The sequence below is a fragment of the Anastrepha ludens genome, chromosome 4, assembly GCF_028408465.1.
Source record: "Anastrepha ludens isolate Willacy chromosome 4, idAnaLude1.1, whole genome shotgun sequence".
In the NCBI taxonomy this organism is placed as follows: domain Eukaryota; kingdom Metazoa; phylum Arthropoda; class Insecta; order Diptera; family Tephritidae; genus Anastrepha; species Anastrepha ludens.
The window spans coordinates 22,508,451-22,531,902 of NC_071500.1; the positions used below are offsets into that span (position 1 = coordinate 22,508,451).

Below are 23,452 nucleotides of genomic sequence, written 5' to 3' on the forward strand. Positions count from 1 at the left end.
GTATCTTTACGTGAAGATGTTCGCTGTTAATATCAACAAAATGAAACCACTCCTAGCATACAGCAAAGGCGGCCAACACATACACACAGCAGAAATAGAAATCAGCGAGCACACAAAACATGCAACAATTAAAAACATTTTGAAAACACACAAAAAAATCTAAGCAAAATTGAAAATCGAACGAGTGAAACTTTAAAAATAATATAATAAAACAAAAACAAAAAAAAACATAGGTAATACAAAATGGCACAAGAGGCAAAAAAAAAATAAAAGTTTATTTAAACATGCAAAGGTAGCCAAAGGCCCATACATAAGCGGAAATCCCCCTCGTCCAATCCCCTGTGACCAACATTTACTATTCTGCTATTTACTCGTACACCATAGCCACCTTTGCTGCTGAGTTGCAGATTTTTATGGCTTCGTGCCCCTCAATTTCGGCGGCTGCCCCCAGCTTATGGAGTGAGCAATGGCGGGGCTTTGGTGTATGGTTGACACTGCGCTCGCCATAAAATGCAATTTCCAGTGGCAACGCTGCAGCATAAATCAGCAAACGAACACCATACGACATGGGCGCTTGCGTGGATGAGGTACGGAGGGATGTGGGTGCAATTTTGGTCAGACGCTGGACGGCCATAAGCAGTTGACCAACAGCAATAACATTGTGAACCTAGGCTGAGGCAATGACGGAATGCAATGCTGCATTTCAAGCGCTTCCACACACACACACACACACACACACAACACACTCAACGTTAGCAGTACTCGCTGTTAGCCAGCTACTCGTTAGTGTTGTGCGCTCGATCTGGTGGGCGTTACCATTCGCATGTTCTTTGCTCTGCAATAGAGAGCGCGATGAAGTTGTTGCGCTCTTGCTGCCACACTCGGGTGGCCATATCAACCTCACCACCACCGGAAAATACAAGCGGCTGCTGTTGTTATTGCACATACACTTTGACTGCTGTACTGATTGAAATGCGTGTGTGAAGGTAGGCTATATGGAGAAGGAAAGTATAGATATTTCTTTCGCTCTCTAGCTGGCGCAGCTTATATGTTGTGTTGGCATTCGGTTGTGCTAAAAATAAGAAAAAAAACAACTCATGTCGCATACGTAGTTGTTGTCGTTTATGCGACTGTGTGTGACAGTTGGGCTTGTGAAAATGCGGTATGAACCGTTGAATGCGTGCGACTAGTTTGTGTTCGAACGCGAATTAGTGCGCGTCGAAAAATTTCGTTTGGTTGAATTAGGAATTTGTAGTGAAAAATTTCGAAATGAAGGGGAGTGATAAAAAACTGAGAAATGCGTATGAAAAAAATTGAATTGATTACGCACGAAAAGTGCCAAAAACTAATGGGTAACAAACTAAAGTAATAAAAGGGTGGTAAAAATAATAAGAAGGCGAGATAAGAGGAAAACTTGACAATCAAGAACAAGTTGTGAAACTGGTTTTAATAAATTTGTTTGTTAAAAAGAAAAGGTGGCTTAATACTACACAGCATAATTATTAGAAAAATTAAAAAAATAAACGCGCAAAAAAAAACGTTGATCTTAGATAAGAGGCGTAGTACTTAAAAAGAAAACAAAAAACTAAATCAACTACGCAAATTTGCTTGAAAATGGCCGAATATGCGAAAACATCGCTTAATCAACCGGCGTCAAAAATGTTTAAATCCCAATAAAATCCAAATTCTTTAAAAAAAATTTGGAATATATAAATTAATTCGAGTTTTTAAAGAAATATGTATAATGCAGTGGCCAATGGAAAAAACTGAGTTTGTCGCATGCAAAAAATAACTGAGCACAGCTATTGACGGTGTAAAAGGGGCAAAACATTTTGGGTCATTCTAAGGGAGCTTTTAGAGTAAAAGGACTTGAGAAATATATGTGTACATATGTATGTATAAAAACACATCTTACATATGCGTTACGTACAACACGTACAAAGAAATAGTAAATGAAAGCAAAATAAAAATCCAATGCAACAAAAAAAGTGTCCCATGAAATGTGAATGAAAAAAAATTCATAATTTTTCGTAATTAATAAAGTTCAACAAAAAAATTTACATACTCACAAATGCTCGTTTTCGTCCGGCAGAGAATCCTTTTACATTGTAAAGTTTTGATAACATTACAAGAACAACAATAACGGGAAACATTTTAGTCAGTGTAAAACAAGTCGAAGGTAAATTTACATAAATCGCAGCTAAGCATTTGTTACGCGCATAAAACGTTTATTACCGCTTGTTTTACATTTATGCGACAGCTAAAACAAACTTCACCACAAACAACAAAGGAAAGCTTGGAATGCGCGAGTGCAGCCAACAACGAACAAACGCCAAGTAAATAATGCAGAAAGCAAAACAAAACCGGTAAACAAATAATCATAAAAATGCCAAAAAGGATGTGCAACAACAACACTGAAAACAAACGAATATAACAACAGCAAAAGCAAGAGCGGTGCGCTTATGGCAATAAAGACAACGGCACTGCAAACAAATCCCTTAAAATCTCCCGTCACCCCACCCTAACTTCGAGCCACATCGTACACCCACAATGCGTGTGAACAAAAAATAAAATATGTGGAACAACAACATGAAAAAAGCGACTACAGCGGAAAAGGAAACAAGCAAAGCAGAACAAACACAAAAAATATAAGAAAAGCAAACAAAAAAAAAACTCGCAACGAAAAAAATGCCAAAGAGTGGAGCTTAAAACACTTCCCGCTGACATTAACACAAACGCTTGACAATTTGTTTTACCAATTTCCAACCGCAGCAACAATACAGCAGATCCATACTTGTAAGGCAACAACAACAACAAAAACAATCAGCAATACGAGTTGAAAACCAAATCCTGCGTCGCACAAAAAAGTGCACAGTGCCACAGCAAAGCAGAGACGCCGACGTTACGTACGTGCGAACGCGCGGGCGGGCAAGTGAGTGGGTGGCCGTGGTGTGCTCTTCTAGGCAGCAGCATCCCATAGAAGCGTCTCTGCTCTTGCTACAGCCCATCCTGTCGTTTGTAACCGCGTCTATTCATCTGTTCGAGCGCTTTTGTGTGTGCGTGTGTGTGTGTTCGCCCTGAATGTCCTGTGGCCAGTTGATATTTTGTACTTGGCGTGCGCACATTCGCACTCACTGTTAACGCAGCCAATTGTCACTGCTGTTAATAACAGTCGGAAAAAGTGCCCAATAACTCTCACATCGCCCCAGTTAACAGTGTGCGAAATAAGGAACGTATAAAATCGGTCGTTTATATTAGCAGTGAAAACCACAATAACCGCGTAGCTGCGTGTAGAAGTAAGAAATGGCAGCCTACGCGCAGTTTGGTTACAATTATCCGTCGGCAAATCAGGTGAGCGAAACTTGTAATTGAACGAGAATTCATTTAGATAAATAAGGCGTATATTTCTAAGCGCTTTGAGCTGTCGTATTACGCGAGTATGCACAGAAAATTACAGTCTTGAGCTTAGTCCTTATAACTTTGATGAAAAAGTAGATCTTTTTACTAGTTATTCGTATAGGTTTATACGTATATACATCTGCAAATATATTTGTGTGCATATGTATGGACTTATATGCACTTATATACTTTGCCTTTTACATGTACAAGGTGGCGCAAAATTAATCACCCTATCGGAAGATTTCTAATTTTTGCAAATGGCCTCATGCGTCAATCACATTTGACACTTGCGAACTAGACAGCTGCAATATACAAATGGACAAGCAATGGAATGGTTAAAGGTCAAAATAAATATTAAAATTATTTTTTTAAAGGCCAAAATAAATATTAAAACTATTTTTTTTAAGGTCAAAATGAAGATTAAAATTATTTTTTTAAGGCCAAAATAAAGATTAAAATTATTATTTATTAGTAAAAAAGTTATTGAAAAACGAAATTGGATGATTAATTTTGCGCCACCGTGCGGCATGATATTTCGAAGCTATATAATTAATATGACTAGTAAAATTAACCTTTAAGTGAAAAAAAACTTTTTAGTACAAAATTTCACTTCTCGATTTCAGACGACAATGAGAGATTAAGTAAAATAAAAAAGGGGGAAAAAAACTCATGTCGAAAGTAATGTGGTAATATTTCGAAATATTGTATTTAAAAACGGTTCATTACTCTTTTCATAGCATTTCTAATAAAGGGTTTTCTAATAAGAGGTGTTATTTTGATATTCAAAGAAAAATGTTTTTTTTTTAATATAAATGATCGGATGTTTATTTTATTATAAAAAGGAAGGAAACCGTTAATAGTGGAAAATAACATCAGGCAAATGACCACCACGACACCGTTTCCTTCTCATGAAATTTTCCATAACTGAATTGCAAAGTGGCTGCCCTATGTCCTCGATAGCCTCACGAGTTCCATCTTTGAGGTCTTGAATCGACCCCGGGCTGTTGGCGTAGACCTTCTCTTTCACATGGCCCCAAAGAAAAAAGTCACAAGTTGTTAAATCACAAGATCTCAGTGGCCAATTGTGATCACCTTTTCGAGAAATAACACGATCCGGAAACTTTTCCCGTAAAAGATAAATGGTTTCGTTGCTTGTGTGGCACGTAGCGCCGTCTTGCTGAAAATAAACGTTGTACAGATCAATGCCATCCAATTCCGGCCATAAAAAATCATTAATCATCTCTCGATACCGATAGATAACGCATCTTATTGGAAAACCTTTTATTGTGCGGTATAATTAAGATTTCAACATAAAAACTGACAGAGATTTGATTACCCAAATTAGTACTAAGAAGGAGTGCAGCAAATATCATAACTTACTTTTCTCAGAACAGGAAAAAATTAAGTCTATTTCCATATGTCTCAAAATTTGTTGTACTTTTTTTTATTCCTTCTTAAATTATACATTCATATGACATTCTCAATTAAAAATTAACAAACAATGTGAGAAAAAACATGGTAATGCATATTATATCGCTCCTAGTCGGACTCCAATGATTTCTGTCAACCGTTATGTGCCTGATTTGCTTCCAGGTGGTGGTTGAATGACTTTCGTGGGAGATTGGGCGACTTCCTTGCGGATTCCATTGAAAACTACCTGTTTTACTACCCTTTTAAAACATTCGGATTCCCGGGAATATTTTCCATAAGAAATTTTAGTCAAATGCCACAAATCAAAGTGTATTTATTATCATTATAACTTTCTCTACCAAAATTTGTCTTATTAAAAATAGTTTGGGGTCTCGACGAATACGATTCAGTTGAGAGACTTCTGCTTTTCTTTCTTAACGAAGTAATTTTTTTGTCGTCAAATACTCCGAATTATATGATTCACTGCGAAACAAATTTGCTCTCGCCATATCTTCATACACTCTGAGTACAGCTTGAGGATTTTTACTCTGCCAAGTCATAGGCTTCCGCGCATCACTGCTGAGGATACTGTACGCCTCGGCGCTCATTGGAAGAATATCTCGCTAATATTAAATATGTAGGCGCTTAATGATCTTACTTCTGAATCCTTGTCTTCGTTCATACTATTCTTCGTTTATACTTTTCTGGACTCTGCTTTTAAATTAGAATCACACGATTTGAATGCTAACTTACCACTTAGAGAAATTAAATATTTCAGTGATGATTTTTCTGCCTACGCTATTAGTTTAATTTTTCGCACAAGAGGAAGTCTCCTGCCGAAAACATCCAAGACGTCATAGACGACCTGCCTAAATTATAAAAATTTTCGGTTAGAGCGTTTTTTAAATATTTGTCCTGCTGTCGCTAATTTAGGGAAATCAATCCCATCAATGACAATATAGAAAAGTATGTAAGAAAGATTTTTCCTGTACCAAGCAGAATCCAGTATAATAACCACATAAACGCCAATGTGTATCAGAAAAACGGTTTTAAGAAAGCAATATTTATAGTAAAGGATTTTCTTGTACTAATATAATCGATTCTACATCGATTCTATGTGTAAGAAAGTTTTGATTGCGTAAGTGACTTGGGTATAATTTTTTTATTTGTTTCGGAAAAGTTTTTTCTGACAAAGCTGTGTTGGCAGTTCGCTATGGTAAGCAATAGCCGAGTGAAAGGAAGTCACTGCCTCATTGAAGAAAAAATTCAAATTATTAAAAAATTTAAGTCTGGCGCGAAAAGGAAAGACTTGCTTTGTACCTGTAATATCGTGGAAATCGTCCTTTCAAATATAATATTGTAAAGAGCTCGAATGAATTACTAGAGCAGAAATATTCGACTATGGAAGCAGAAGCGCTACAAGCTGGTTGCACTCGGCGACAAATCAAATTCTTAGCTTTAAATAAATCGAATTTAACTTGTTTATTGATGCCGTTTGTTCCCCCTAGGAACTACGGGAATATATGTATATATATACAATATATTTGTAACAGTACATAGTTCACTTGCAGACTATTGAAAATTCGGTGCTTAAACTATGAGAATTAAAGTAACGCTAAAATCATTCTTCCATAAATGAGAAGCGGAAGTAATTTTACTGAGTAAATCTTAATCTGATTCAAATTAGTTGTAAAATGCGTTCAAGAATATTCTAAAATATAAGCCGATCAATGGCGAAATGGTTTGCTCAAATGATGTAAAAGGTGGCTGTGGTGGACTTTTAAAATTTGTTTCTCTCACTAAAATGGAAAAGAGTTGCATATTTTGTTGCCGGGACATTTTATTAAAATATGGAGGGGTATAAAAGAAAGAATGGGTAGGAAAAGTGTTGTATTATCGGCTTTCTTATATGCAATACGTACTGTACATACATATGAGTATAATTCAGGAACAAAAAATCAAATTCCTTTTGGATTGCATTGTAACTATTTAATGGGAATATTTTGAACTCATGGAGTTCGCAATAAAGTTGACTATTTCTTCTAGAGGATCGATTTTAAAACTATTTTTAAAAATTTAGATAAAACAAGTTAAATTTAAACTTATACTAGGAGCAGTAAGGTAGCGGCAGGCTAATCACCTACCCTGCCAGAAAGCTAAATAGATTAACGAAACCAACGCAAGGCTGAGCCTTGTCGAGGCTCTATGCTCCCGAGTGGAGTGAACAAGGAAAAAAGGCACGAATGTCATACTATACCTGTTAACAATAGATTTGAAACTATGACTAACAGCAGCAAATACCGCCATCAGAATAAAAGAGGGTCGTTGTTGGAATGCTAGGATGTTTGGTCATTGCACAATTTTTGGTAGCTGAAGGCTAAACGGCAATCCCTATGACTACATTACCGCTACCCTAGACTTCAGACTAGAATTTAAGGTAATGTTTCTCACGCGAAAGGAATGGGAGGTAAATTCAGTAATAAAGAAAGATACCTCTGCGCTTTACACCGATGAATCCAAGATGGATAGCGACGTCGGCGTGGGTGTATATTCGAAAAACCTCAAAACTTCCAAGATCTTTCACCTGGCGAATTGCAATAGCATCTTTCAAGCATAAGTTCTCGTGATAAGGGACGCTTGCAGGATAATCAGAAGTCGTCCATAACAACTATCAGAAGCCCGTATTTTTTCAGATAATCAAGCAGCTATCTTAGCTATAAAGCCACTAACAACCAATTCAAAAATCGTCAGCCAATGCAAAGAAGAATGAAATTCCTCAGCACGGACGACAAACATCACTTCTATCTGGGTACCTGGTCATAGGAACATAAAAGGTTAGGTTAGGTTAGGTGGGTATGGTTGCCCAGGGAGTGGGCACACTTGGACGAAGAAAGATTCGTCCTTTGTGATACCATTATGAAGGAGGTGAGGGGAAAGGGAAAGCGCGATGGGATGCAGGGAGAGGGCGGGGAGAGGTGGTGAAGGGATGGTTAGGAGCGTGCGGATTACGAACGATGACTATGTTTGCGTCAACCGCTTTGTGCTGCTGATGAAATTCATCAGATTTTTAATGTCAGCGCCAGCTATATCAGCAGGCGTGGCAAAGTAGTAAGAGCCAAGATGCCTGGATCTTAGCCCCGCCAGGGCAGGGCAGCTAAGGAGAAGGTGTTGAGATGATTCCACCTCATCCTCCATACATCCAGCGCAAAAAGGACTCGAGGCGATTCCAAGTCTCACAGCATGCACTCCTCGCGCATTGTGTCCTGTGAGAGAACCCACTAGATTAGAGAGCTGATATTTTGTCAGCCTCAGAAGCTCGCCCGAGCGCCTCCGGCCCACATGTGGCCAGAAGGATTTCGCGACCTTACACGTTTGTGTACTTGCCCAACAATCGCTGAGTTGGTGCGTTGCCCATCTTTAAAGGAGCAAACCGCAGGTAGTCAGGGGGATCCCAATTCTCTCCCTTCGCGGGGAAATCCCCTCACAGGTCCCTTGTCTGGCCAGCTCTTCCGCCTCACAGTTTCCCGCAATGTCGTTGTGACCAGGAACCAACATAAAAGGAAATGAGAAAGCTGATGAGCTAGCAAGACAGGGACTTCTTCTAAAGTTTCCAAACTCGTAGCAGTGAGCTGCCCCGGTAGTGTATACAAAAGGGAGCATTTCTTGCAATTCCAGAAGCAGGCTATTGACAGATGGGCCAGCACCGATATCTGCAAAATAGCGAAGGAAACGTGGCTAGATTACAACAGCTTCAGAACTGATGAGCTCTTACTCTTAAGAGCTCTCTAGCCAAGAACAGACATCTTCAGAGTTACGTCAACAATACCCCGGCCTAGATTTCTCAGTTTCCAAGAACGAATTTTCTGTACTATTGAATTCTATCTTTTCGTTAGGTAGATGAAAGATTGAAATTCTTTATTATTCTCTAGTTTTATCATTACTCTTTAGTTTTAGTAGGCAGTCCGAAATTATATTTTCTTGACTTCTGGAAATAAATAATTAAGAAAATATTTGTGTGCACGCCTTTGCGAGAAGAAATATGTGCGTAATTTGCCAGTAAAGAAAGTCAGTCTGCGTCACATGGCACATTCCAATCTGCTTCCATTTTCATCATATCGCATCACACTCATCCCATTGCATACTCTTTCAAAGGTTCCCAATAAAATTATTTCATACTAAAAACATGTTGAAACCCATAATTAGCTTAATGTTCTAAGCTGACAAGCCCACAACTTAACTTCTTCGTGCATATTCAACTCCTCTTTCTCCACTCTGTTTTGCTCGACTCTTTTATATGTGTATGTGTGTGTGTATGTGCGCACAGATTAAACGCTTCAACCTAACAGCATTCATGAAACGTGATTAAATTTTAAATCAACGCTAATTTTAGTTGCCGCAAACATTAAAAGTTATTTTATTGTAATTTTAAAATGGCTCGATAATTAGAGCAAAAGCTTATGAAATGGATAGCATAAGAAAATCCCGAATATTTTATGCAAAAGGTAGAGCATTTTGTAGAAAAAGTGGAAGTGGAAATCACAAAATTGCCACGGGCATGAATATTCAAATGAAGAAAACTGCCAGTAGAAGTAGAAGGGTAGTGTAGTAGATCAGACGGAGCAGTCCGCTGCCAGTGGTAGCGTTGGAACTATTGGTCGCAGTCTGGTTGAGCTGACTGGGCTGCCGGTTGGCAGGCACTGGTCGCGCGTTAATGCAGCAAATTATGCAAGGAAATGTTTTCAACAATTTAGGACATCGCCACAACAATAACAACAAGACCCCCACCAGCTCTCATAACGAGTGCGAAAGGGGCGCAAGGAAAGGGGGGGCGCATACTTACGCTAGTAACTTACACAGCGGTAATTATGCCGTGGATGCATAAATGTACGACTATGTGACGCAAATGTTTGTATGTATGGTTGGACATATGTACATATATATCAATAAACATATATTTATAGTTATATGTGTCCATAATGTATATGTAGGCATAGATGTGCGTTGAAGCAGCCATAAATATTTAGGCACCTTACCAGTTGCACGGTAAAGCTCTTTTACGGGGGCACGACAGACTCACTAATGTCTATGTAGCAGGTATATCAAATTAGTGGAACGCTAGTTTATTGCTCTCACTCCTTGAATCGCTGCTGCTTTCTTGGAGATAATTTACACTGCACTCAAAGTGCGACCGCATGTGTATGTGTGTGTGTGTGTGTGCGTACACGTGTTTGCTTAGGCGTATGCGAGTTTGTTTGCAAATATTCTGCCGTGGCAGGGCCTCAGCGATTTGTGCACTTTACATCCTCACGTGTTCCGCTATGTATATTCATAATAAATTAAACGGAATGGCTTCCCATTTATTATAATACGAAAACTTGTCTTAAATTATTATAATTTAAGTAATGAATGTTGAAGATTATCGACAATTATAATTACTGAACGTTGAAGCTAATAAAGCAAATTTAAACTTAACCCATATGTCTTTGTGTGTACATACAAAGTGGCGCAAAATTAATCACCCTTTCGGAAGATTTATAATTTTTGCAAATGACGTCGTACGGCAGTCATATTTGACGTTTGTGAGCGTGTAAGGGGGCCTCTTATCAGTCGGCTTCAAAAAATCGATTTTTTTTTTACTTCAATCGATAGATATATTATATGTATATATTATATGAATAAAAATTTTATAGCGGAACTCAAAGTGATTTCTGAGTTACAGGCCTGTGTACCGTCCCACGTGTGAGTATACTGTCTACCTTCTGAAAACCTTGAAACATGTTTTCTTAAAACCATGTTTTTGAAAATTGACCGATAATCTATATGAAGGTAATTAAAATGCGCAACTAATTTACTAACAAAATACAAAAAAAAAAAATCATTTTTTAATGCTATTTAACACCTTTTTTGAAAAAAAAAATAGCAAAACAAAAAACACTTTTTTTAATAATTAATTGTGTGTTCATTTTTTCATATATTTATACAAGAGATAGTCTATTATATGCGGGAGAGCCTTCTGAATAGGACAATATTTTTCTTTTGTATTTCAGGCGAAAACTACGACCGCAATCTTACACGCCGTTTTACTAGCGCGCAACGAGAAGCTGTGCGAGATCCCTCATATGTCCGCCATTTTGGTTTTTTATTTATGTTAAAAAATTGTTTATTACTCTTCTATCAAGCCTTCAAATAAATGCAAAAGATTATTCCTGTGTGTCGCTTTTTTCGCCACGAAAAAAAAATTGAGAAAAAACACCTTTTTTTGAAGCCACTGATAAGAGGGCCTCCTTAAAGGCCAAAATAAAATCTATTTTTTATTTAGTAAAAAGTGTATTTAAAAACAAAATTAGATGATTAATTTTGCGCCACTTGGTATGTACATGCTTGCTTTATTGAATCTGTAGCAGTCACAAATGAATAATTTCGAGTATCTAGAACTTCTAGTCAAAAAACTCATTACCTTTTTTCATGCTAATTTCGATGAGGAGCGGAATTTCCAGCCTCGCAAAGCAGGAGTTCATGCTTATAAAGTAAGAAAAAAGTGTTTTTAGCAGCGAAAAACATATTTGTTTTAAAATAGCTTGACTGCAGCCTTGACCTCTGCCCAATATGGAATGTATTGGAAATAGTTTCTCAGTCCGCTTTTAACAATGAAAGAGAGTTTGATAGCGCTAAGGGCCTTAGAGGTGCGATATATATGAATAATTATAAACTAATTTCATTTGTTTTTATACGCCATTTTTTCAACCAGGCAGACATTATCGAGGCTTCCTTGTAAAGGGTTTTCCAATAGGAGGTCTCTTCCCGTAAAACATCAATGGTTTCGTTGCTTGTGTGACACGTAGCGCCGTCTTGTTGAAAATAAACCTTGTCCAGATCACTACCATCCAATTCCGGCCATAAAAAATCGTTAATCATTTCTCGATAGCGCAATCCATTCACCGTAACTGTTGCTTTCGAAAAATTAAAGTCCAATGTCTCCGACGGACGATAAACCGCACCAAACAGTCACACCTTTAGGGTAAAGAGGATTTTCAACAATAACTCTTGGATTTTCTGAACCCCAGATCCGAAAATTTTGCTTGTTGATGAAGCCACCGAGGTAGAAATGGGCCTCATCACTCAAGATGATTTTTCGATGGAATTCCGGATCATTTACATGCATTTCATCGACCCAATCAGCAAAGACACGACGTTGTTGAGGATCGCCGGGTTTGAGTTCTTGTGTTAACTGGACTTTATAAGCCTTAAGACCCAAATCTTTATGCAAAATACGGTGTAATGACGTTTGTGAAATGCCTAATTCGAGAGAACGACGAGGAATGGACAAATCTGGGTTTTCTTCAACATTTTCGGCTACAACAGCAATATTTTCGGCTGTCCTTGAGCGACTTGAGCGATTTGCAAGCGTTTTTCGTTTTTAAGGCGATTCATGGTTAAATTATAGACCAAACTGAAGATGTTTGACAGTGAAGCCAAACACGAAATGTGCGCCAGCTGTTTAAACCAACTGTTTAAAAAGATAATAGCTAAAAAAAATCACCCGTTATATAGTAACTATGTGGCAGGCTCGTTTGAAGCTTATATTATAGGCTTTTATGCCAGACCATATCAAAAGCCTGCGTGATACCCAGAAAAACTGCAACTCAATATTCCTTCTTCTCGAGTGCTTCTCATGAATTTAAGCTCGAATTATTGTTTGTTTGTTGATTAATTATTATTTCATCTTCTTCTTCTTACGACCTTTTCTCTTATAATTGGAATAATTGTTTATAAATCTTTGCCACAATCACGATAAAGTTTGCAAAAAAATATATATATACATATATATTAACTTTATAATAAGAATAAGACGAAACGTTGTGAGTCACGTTTTTAATTTTTTTATTTCGATAGGGGCATAATTAACATTTATTTGTTTCAATAAAAAAAAAATTGTGAAACAAATTTAAAATGTGAAGAGTTCAGTTCGGACAGAATTTCGTATACCCGCGCATATTTTAGTAAAATTGATTTAGGGCTGGCTGTTAGTTTTATAATCAAACCAACTCATAAACAATCAGAAAAAATCACAGTTTGATTAATACTGAGAAGTTCATCCTGTGCAAATAACAATTCGCTTCGATGAAATTTATTTTGAGTGCACAAATCTTCTATTAGATCTACCTAAACGTGATATTAAATTAAATGAAAAGTGTGGATGTGACATGAGTATAGTAGATATCATTTGTTGCTGTTAAATAGAAACTGCTGATGTCTGAAAATGGGCTAGCCCCTGTTAGGCTTCAGACAATCCGATTTTCTACTGGATATTTATATAAATGTTTGTATTTGTAGAGTATATTTTCTCAAATATGAACTCACATATGTATATGAACTCATATTTATAGGCATTCGTACGTGCCCGTGTATCATTGCATATGAATTTTTATGAGGTGTCCCTATTATTCGCAACGATGCCGAAGACAATGCGTTGCAAAAATGCACATTGATTGCATGAATGAATGAGCGAATTGGAGTGTGGCGAGCAAAAAACAAAGCAGACATGAACAGAAATAAAATGAAAAAAAAAACAACAGCAGAGAGGCTACATGGCAGCAAAAAGGACAGTCTATGTATGTATTTTTAGTATATAGAGGCTGGCAGGTAGCAGAAAGTATGGCAGAAATTTTTCAGTTCCACATTCCATAATTGATTTATGAATTTTTAATGTGCGTATGCGCGTTGAAAACACAATAGCAACAACAAAAACAACAACAACAACCACAAAAAGCGCGCGCACACACACACTCACTCAAAGATGCTGAGTTGCGTTTGGAACAATGCAAAAACTTTTGTTAAGAAGAGAACGACAACAGCAACAGCAGCAAACAATAAAAACAATTATTGTCATTCAGCAGCAGTCGCCAGTGAGCGAAATCATTGTTGCTACCACTTTTGTGAGGTTTTTGCTTCTTAGCCAGTTCACCAAATTGTGTGAATATTTAAGTGAGAGAAGCTGTGTGTTGGCGAACTTCCAGTTGCAGGACTACTCGCCCCGTAATACGAGCAGCAACAGTAGTAGCCAAAACAGCGCCACTTGGTATTTTTTCCATGCACCCAAATGTGTGGATGTGTATGTATGTATCATACATTCAAGTATGTACGCATGCGAGTGGTAGTTTTTGTTGCTGCACGCTGCTGAAATGAGGTTTTCCGTAGTGCACTAAGAAAAAATCGGATTACCTTCGTATTTTGACCGCAGCTACTGTTGTGCGTTTTGTTCTTATGCCTTATAAATATTTTTGCTTTTGTTTGGCTTAAAAAACCACCACAATAATAAATTCATGAAACTTAGAGAAAGCAACAACTACAACAAAACTACTGCTAGTATTGCCTTAAACTTTATCATATTTTTGAGGCAGCGTTTGCTTATTTTTTCCTCTTCTTCTTCTTAATTTACTGCCAGTATTTGAGGCTTTAGCGCTTGTCCACTCTTTGTAGTTCTGGCGTTGGCGTTGACCAATAAATTTATATGCAATAAAAATTCGCTCAGCGATTTCGCAAGCGCATCGGTATATAAGCACATAAATCATAAAATTATAAACCGTAAATTGACAGCCGCTACTGCAAAAGTGGAGAGCACAAGTTGTTTTTTTTAGCAACATTTGGTGTTTAAAGGTGCTCAAACCATGCCTAAGAATGGAGGCAAACTAAACAAAAAAATGAAAATTATGAAAATAAATTGAAGAAAATAATATGTAAGGGCAGTTCACAATCAAGGGAAAATGAACTGGCACCATGGCTGTTGTAAATTATTATGGCAAATGTATGAATTTAGTTGTTATTTTGCCATGATAACTCTTAAGATTCCATGATACCAGGTTATTTGGACTTAATTGTGAGTTGCTCTATGATAACAAAAAAACAAAAACAACAAATATTTAATGAGCACAAGCAACGCATGGGCTGAAAAGTCCCAGGCCTAACATACAGTCTGTGCCAGAAAAAAGGAACAGCGATTATTCATATAGATATATTATTCAGATATATATTTAAAATTGTTTTTACATGAATATATGTACAAAACTACGAGTCGCAATTACTCAATAATCTATAGAGTCTCCAAAGTTGTCGAATATAGCCTGACATCTGCTCGGCGTGCTTTGAACCAGCTCTTCTGCGTCGCTCTTCGACAAACAGGACTAGATTTTGCATACTTGACGCACGGTTTGCTTTAAATCATGGACTGGCTTTCCGGCAAGATGCGTTTTCATAATTCCCCACACATTTTCAATGGGGTTGTCGTCTGGGGACTGGAGGGCCCGTCCAATACTGTGACGCCATTTTCTTGTTTTGTTGTTTCTCAATGTGTTTTTCTGAGAGTAAGCGTTTTGACGATGTGGGACGGTAGAATATGTTCGCCTGCTTCAGTCGACGTTCGATGGTGTTGATACTCACATCTATTCCCTTTTTAGCAAGAATTGTGTGTACTTGGCATAGTCACAAAGAGGGGTCCCGCTTAAAAAGTTGGACGCTCAGTTTATCTTGCTTGTTTGTCGTCACTCGTTTCAAGCCGCGCTCGGAAAAGTCATCAACATTTTTGTAAACCTTATACCGCTGATTCTACATCACAATAAACTTTTTTGATTTTTTAATCACTTTTTCAGTCGCGGCGTAGGATAATTTCGGCCCTTTCGAATGCGGGCATAAAAGTACCGCCTCGAAAAGTTTCGGGTACTTCTCCACCCAGTTTTGTTTGGTTACGTTTACGGGAAAGTTTCGAACGCCACTAATCTGAGTTAGCACTGCCGTTGTAGCCCTTGAGTGGGACTGTTATGTAGCAGAAAGCAGAGAGATATATCAAAGATACATATATTGAAGTGACAAGAAAAAAGCCGGTTATTTTCTCCTGACACAGACTGTATATGTAGATGGCACGAGGTTTATTGGTTTCACCTCTTTTCGGTTAGTACTAACCTTAAAACCTCCGATGTCGTGAGAATGAGTAATATTCGTTCTAAAACTGGACGATACTTACAGATTTGCCAAAGAATCTGAAAAATTCTCACAGAACTAACTACTTTTATCTCTGTCTCTATTCTTTCCTATCTCTTTCTCTGACACTTTTCTTCTTCCCTCCTTGATTATCTACCCTCTTTCAACAGCTTTAAATATGTACAATGGGCTTTTCAGCCTGAGTGTTTTAGGAGCCACCAAATTTCTTGGTGCTCCTTGGCTCGACCTTTTCAAATTTCCATTTTCAACCTTTAAAAGACATCTGTTAAAATTTCATGATATTGTATTCATTAGTTCGTGAGTTATTGACCGAAGAGCGACGCTACTTTTGTTATTTTCAAAACAATGGATCAAAAAAAAATTTCGTATTTTAATTTTACACTGTTTCTTGATGGGAAAATACCATTTAAGCAAAGCAATGACTTGAAAAGTGTTACTCCGCTCCATCAGAAACAAAAATAAAACGATGATTGCTGACTTCAAACCTAGTCGTAGATGATGCACATCGCAGTGAACGTCCAAATGAGGTGACAACAGAAAACATCAAAAAAACCCACAAAATCGTTTTGAATGATCGAAAAGTGAAGTTGCGTGAGTTAGCCGACATCGCAAAAATATCAAAAAAAAAGTGTTGGCTTTATGTTGCACGTGAATTTGACTACGCGAAAACGATGCTCAAAGTGGGTGCCGCGTTTGCTCACTGTTGACCAAAAACAAGAAAGTATTGATGATTCTAAGCAGTGTTTGGCTATATTTAAAACGTAGTAAACCGGATTTTTTGCAACGATATGTGACAATAGATGAAACATGGACCCATCACTTCGTTCTGGAAACAAAACGATCGCCATCTGAGTCGATAGCAACTGGTGAACCTCGTCCAAAGCGCCCAAAAGCACAGCAATCAGCTGAGAAAGTTATGACCTCAGTATTTTGGGATGAGTGTGGTGTGATATTCATTGACTCCCTTGAGAAGGCAAATACCATCACCAATGAAAATTATATGGCGTTATTGGATCGGTTGAAGGCGAAGAAATTGCAAAGAAACGTCCGCATATGGCAAAGAAACAAATTTTGTTTCATTAAGACAAACAGCGCACCGTGTCGCAAGTCAATCAAAGCTGTGGCAAAACTACATGAATTGAACTTGGAGTTACTTCCACATCCACCCTATTCGCCAGATTTGACTCGCAGCGTTTACTGGCTGTTGAAAAATTTCTCTCCTATGAAGAGCTTTTGGCTGAAACGGAGGCCAAGTTTGTGGCACAAAAGATAAACCGTTCTACAGAAGTGGTATTGAATTGTTAGAGCGGCGCTCGAATGATTACGTTGTTCTTGATAGAAATAACGTTGATGAATAAAGCTAATTTTGAACAAAGAACGCGTTTTCTTTGTTAGGCCCGGGCCTTTTCAGCCCATGTGCTATACCAAAAGTATAGTTTCAAGCTTAACTGTTAACGGAGAGCTGCGTTTCTTTGTTTTTGTCTTTGCTTTAAGGAAGTTTGCAACTTTTTTGTTTTTTTTTTTGTGTTTTTTGCAAATCAACGAAACGTAACGCCAATGCGCTTCCTACAACAAAGTCACCTTGTACTTTTAGTTGTTGCTTCTTAATATTCTCTTGAGCTAGTCGTGTGTATTTTGTTACATTTGTTGTAGTTGTTGTTGTCATAAACTTAACCAGATCCTATAGATATTCACTTTAGTATTCTCGCATTTGCAATTGGCGTGTCCCCCCATTTTGTTTTGGCATGTTTAACGATTGACTCCATTTGGCGCTTTGGTTTCCTTTCCGCATTTCATTTAATTTTTTCTTAATTTTTTCCCTCCATGCCTCGCCTTTTTTTTGCGGGCATCTTCGTTTCAATTGTAATAATTTACTGTTTAATATTTGCACGTTATTTCCTTTTACGGCCGCTGCTTTGATCTTTTTTCGCTTCACATCTTCAACCAGCTGCTCCATGATTTTTCGCTCGAAAGTTCGACACAGCCAGTCATTCGAGTACGAGTACAAACGTTCCGAGTTCGCGTGCGCATATCCGCTTGATTAGCAAATAAATGCGGAATGAATTTGAGGGAGTGACCGGAGGTACATATTTATAGATGTATGTACATATGTAAGCATATAAACGCGGAAAGGCTTGGGATGTTTGTATTGCTTCGTGTTTGCATGGCATGAAGTTACATTTTCCGTTTTACTTCCGCCGCGCGTATTTGTCTGATTTTAGCTATTTCAATATTTTCCAAATATGTATCTTCCCCGAACTCTTCTCCAATTTGTGGGGTGCATCTTGATTTTACTCTACAATAAGAGAGATCTATAGTTTTTGACACCTAGATGGCCTCTTTCATAACAGAAATGCACACGATGGCTTGTCACAGCCTGTCTAAAGGAGGTCACTATTAGAAATAAAGTTGTTCTATCACTTGATGTTCCATATTGTTTAAGCGATTTCCACCTAAGCTGTTCAAGAAGCACTGGAAAATAGGTGGAGAGGCAGATCTGTATGTGTCTGCAGCGACATCAAAGCTATCCTCATGACCTTAGACAACCAAATGGGTTACTTCAATCCACATACGAGCTTGGGACGCTGAGAAAGAGGTGAAGATTAGGATAGGCACCAAGGGCTACACCAGGGCCTTTGGCCATATCGAAATGGCGGCGGATGAGCTCCTTGTGAGTCAACGATAGCATTTCAAGCCCTAGAAGAGGGTTATTTGCAAAACAAGACTATCTGGAGTCTATAAGGAGAACAAGTTCTACCACCAAAATAGAGGTAAATAGGCTGGCGTTCTGGTTTCCTCACATTTTTTGCGCGAACGAAACATTTTGATGCCCTATGTTCCACGAGGTATTGAGAACCGGAAAATATAGAAAAGCAATTCACAATTTTGTAAGCTCTCTGGTAGCAGATGAAAAGCTTCAGTTGCGAGTAGCACTTGCAGCGCAATTGCATTTTGGATGGTGTAGTAGATTAAATTTCTTTTTGTCCAGCATAGACTTTGAGATATCAATTTTATGCGAAAAATGAGAAGAAGACCAGGCCTGTTACTATCCTGTGATTTGTTTTGGGCCGTGTATTTATAATTTGGCCAACCGAAACACGAGAAATACACTGTGATTCTGACTAACTGCGGACATTTGTTAATCTTCCGCAGTTGATTCCAGAGCAACCCATTGCGTTTGACAGAATTATGCGTGCAATCACAGAACAAAGCGGTGGACTGTTTTTCATAGATGCGCCCGGTGGTACAGGCAAGACGTTTCTTCTTTCATTAATTTTGGCAACCATACGATCACAAAATAATATTGCATTGGCTATTGCATCATCTGGAATTGCGGCAACTCTTTTGGATGGTGGCCGAACAGTGCATTCAGCATTGAAACTGCCGTTGAATTTGCAAAACACTGAGGCCCCAACATGCAACATCAGCAAAAACTCTGGAATGGGAAAAGTATTCCAAACGTGTCAAATTATCATATGGGATGAATGTGCAATGTTTCACAAGAAAGCATTGGAAGCGCTTGATCGTACACTGCGAGATCTGAGAGGAAACAGACCGATCTTCGGTGGCGGACTCATTTTATTTTCGACAAACACTGCCCATTATACCACGTTCAATACCCGCTGATGAACTTAATGCGTGTCTTAAATCATCAGTTTTATGGCGTCATTTACAGAAATTGACTTTGCAAACTAACATGCGTGTACAACTACAACGGGATGCATGGGCTGGAAATTTTGCAAAACAATTACTGGATATTGGAAATGGGCGTATGGAAATTAATGAACCTACACAATATATCACCTGCCAGCAAACTTCTGTAAGATCACAGAAAGCATCGACAAATTGGTGTAAAAAGTTTTCCCAAACATTCCACAAAACTATAAAAACCATCAGTGGCTCAGTACGCGTGCTATATTAGCAGTCAAAAACATCGATGTCAACACCATCAACTTCACCATTTAGCATGGAATACTCAGTGAAACGACAACACATAACTCCATCGATACTGTGGAGAATCAAGACGAGGTTGTCAACTATCCAACTGAATTCTTGAATTCGCTTGATTTGCCAGGCATGTCGCCGCACGTTCTTACATTGAAAATTGGCGTACCCATCATTCTTCTTCGAAACATAATTCCACCACGACTTTGCAACGGAACCAGACTCTCAGTCAAGAAAATGGTGAACAGTGTTTTCGAGGCAACAATTTTGACTGGAAAATTCAAAGGTGAAGACGTTCTGTTGCCACGTATCCCAATGATCCCGACAGATATGCCATTCGAATTCAAACGGTCACAGTTCCCGGTGCGACCGCTTTCGCAATGACTATTAACAAAGCACAAGCACAATCGTTACAAGTGTAGAGACTAAATTTGGAAAATCCGTGCTTCTCACATGGACAGCTCTATGTGGCTAGCTCACGTATCGGAAAACCTTCTGATTCATTCCTCTGTGCACCAGCTGGAAAAACAAGAAATATTGTGTATCCCACAGCACTTGAATAAACATCGACTTGAAACTAAACTTTGTAAAGTCACAATTTTTTCGAAATAAACCAAATCAATAAAATGGTTTAGAATCAATTGAATATTTGTGTACTGATTTTTCTTTAGTATAAAATAAAATACACTTACACCACTTTGAAAGAAAACGGCGCATAAATGTCCTATCAAAGCCAACGCGAAAATCTTAAAACGACAAAAGTTTCTGCAAGTGACATTAAACTGTATTCCGTCTAGCCGAGCCGTGCAGTCAATTCCGCCATGAATGAGATCTTTATTAAAACTAAATTTCCGCACGTGCGCCCGCGTGATGCTCCACGCAATGACTCTTATTGTCTCTCAGTTTGTTTGGTTCCATAAATTAGCAGCAGACAGCCAAAATTAGATTTTAATAAAATATGCGTGGGTGCATGAAGTTCGATCAGCAACAAATTCAGCACTTTCTTACGTGTTGTTGCTACAATTATTGCCACATACTAAAACTCTTTAATCGTTTTAACTACATAAAGTTTTACCAAGTCGCCAAGGGATTTCCCTTGCGCCTGTAAACGATGCAATCAATGCCAGTTTGGCTTGACACAACCCACCTACTTATTCAATGTGCTTTTGTTGTTGGTTGCTTGCGCTGCAATCAAAATCATTGCAATAAAAATTAAATGCTCCTAAAATCTGCAAAACACTGCCAACACCTCGAGACGAGCATTCTGACAATAATTTATAAATCAATGCAATGATTGTGGAGTGGCCGTGCCACAAGAATCGCAGAGCTGGCAGTAGACAAAAGATAGCCAGCCTTTTACCAACTGCACAACCAAACATAGCAGACCTTTACACCGCTTAAATTCTTGTATACGAGTACTACCTGCTCTATACTCTACGCGCATAACTATCTCTAAGTGTCTGCTCATATCCTATCTACTGTAATTTTTTCGATAAATTCCGGAAAAATTTGAAACCGGAATAAAAGCAACAGCAATAACACCACACCTTGCAGCACAGCTCTGTTAGTATATATTTTGTGGATGTGCAGCGCGTACAGCAATGCGATATGTGGAGCATTTGGTAGCATTTTTGGTGCAAGGTTGGAAATGTGCGGAGGCAGAATAGGGTCTTTGTGTTGAGTTGGTTGCAACGTCGTTAAAATTCGAGCGTTCATTGCGAACAAACTGTGGAGGATCATTAAAAATAAACTGTCTTGCGTGTTGATAATAAGCGTGCAACAACCCAGTCAAGCCAAGTAAAGACAGCCGCTCAAGCGGACAGACCGCAATGAAGACAAGGCAATGTGAAGAAGATGAGCTGTGTGCTGAATGCCGGGTGTCCAAAGTCAGACCTCCAACTCATACATTTGCAGCTGTGGACCCTTTCGACGTGCAGCTTTTATGCATTTTTTATCTGTCCAGCAGCGAGCAACAAAAGTACTATAACACTTGATATGGCGAGGCAAGCGCAAACCCACTCACACATACATACATACATACGAGTATGTTTGGCAGCAGTGGACATTCATTCAGAATTCATTAGATTTCATTCATGAAAATGTTTTTATTATGCGAACGTTTTTGACTGAAATTTACGCTGCTATTCCGCAATCTGCATGCGTGCGGGTGTGTATGCATTTGTGCTTAATGGCCTCCACTAACTGCGAATTATGAAAGTGATTAGATAGTGGCCGTCCAATTGAGTGTCCGTTTCGTTCGATGCGATGGAGTCATCTGGAGGTGTTGAGTGCAGTTTCGACACAGCGCCAAATTACCATTATTATAGATTTTGCATGTTATCCCCTTCTCTCTTCTCTCTTCTCCCTGTTACCGGAATGCGCCATCATTATTGCCACCCGCTCCACGCACCATAGAGTTCTTTCACTTGACTTTTTTCAATCTCAAATTGAGTTTCGAACATAAACGTAAATAACGCATTATGTTCGTATGCAGTTAAGCACATACATACACCTTATACGCGTGTACGTGTGTGTGTGCATTTGGAGTTGAAGTGAGGAGTACTCATGGCAAAGTCGAGTTAATTTTACTGCATTGTGCGTTGTGTTGTGAGGTAGCAATGCGCCTCCAGGCAATTTCGTCGCTCAATTTCTTGTGCTGGCCATGTCCGGTGGCGCGTTTGCATATGCAGATTATGTGGCACGGCTTGTGGGGCGTTTGCATTGACTGGAATTGCATGCAGATTTGCTACTAGATGATTATGGTTATTGTACTTAATGTTTGTTTAGTGCAACGTTTACTTATCGTGTTGCAAATTTGCGATTCTTCGAAGCATAATTTTTGTATGTGACACACGGAAATTATTAAAATACAGCAGTGGCATGTAACATGACATGTAGAGGTTATCGAGAGGTTCTAATAGAAGTATTTAAAGGGGTTTTAAAAATACTCTGTCAGGACGGCCAGGCTAATAACAGACGTCACTGCATGGTACAGCAGGAACTTCAGTGAAGACACAGCTGAAATGGTTTTCAGGGCACAAGCACAGACCTTGTAATGAGGAAGATGGAACGCCAGTCTGAAGGAATGCGAAAGCGCTGCTTAGGTGGACGAGGGTTCTAAACGAAGGGGAGTTTTTTAGTTTTCCATAACATTGCTGCAACGGTAGCGTTGTGGAAGCATTAGGCATTTTAAACCTCCTCCACTGCAGAAAAAAGAAAGAAAATTGTACCCTATTGCCTGTATGGTTTTAACGCTGCGAGAATGGAGATTAGAAAAGTTGTCATAAAATTACGATGAGCTACTGTGATTATGCCTTGAAAAGTGGACGAATGTGTTTAGGTGACGCTGGGGTCCACAAACTCATATTTATTGTCCGATTTGATACATATTCCGAATATCTATTCCGGCCGCCGTAGCCGAATGGATTGGTGCTTGACTACCATTCGGGAGTGCGTAAATTCAAATATCTGCGCATGAAACAGCAAAATGATAGAAAACGTTGATTCTATCAGCAGTTGCACCTCGGCAGACAATGGCAAACCTCCGAATGTAGTCTGCCATGAAAAAGCCCCTCATAAAGCCATTTGCCGTTCGGAGTTGGCTTAAAACAGTAAAACGTCTAAACTTCCAAGAAACCAAAACATTCTGCAGATTAAAGTCAAACGTGGTCATGATATGTGTTTCGAGAAGGTAAGGGTTAAA

The 23,452-nt window shown here is 38.6% G+C and overlaps 1 protein-coding gene across 1 annotated transcript in view; it reads left to right on the plus strand.

Annotated features, from left to right (window-relative positions):
- The first annotated feature begins 1,208 nt into the window (after positions 1-1,208).
- LOC128861293 (homeobox protein caupolican) overlaps positions 1,209-23,452 on the plus strand; it is a 53,652-nt gene continuing 31,408 nt past the window's right edge. The window contains exon 1 of the mRNA XM_054099327.1: positions 1,209-3,351. Coding sequence (XP_053955302.1) covers positions 3,304-3,351 — 48 coding nt within the window. The 5' untranslated portion in view covers positions 1,209-3,303. The remainder of the gene's footprint in view (positions 3,352-23,452) is intronic.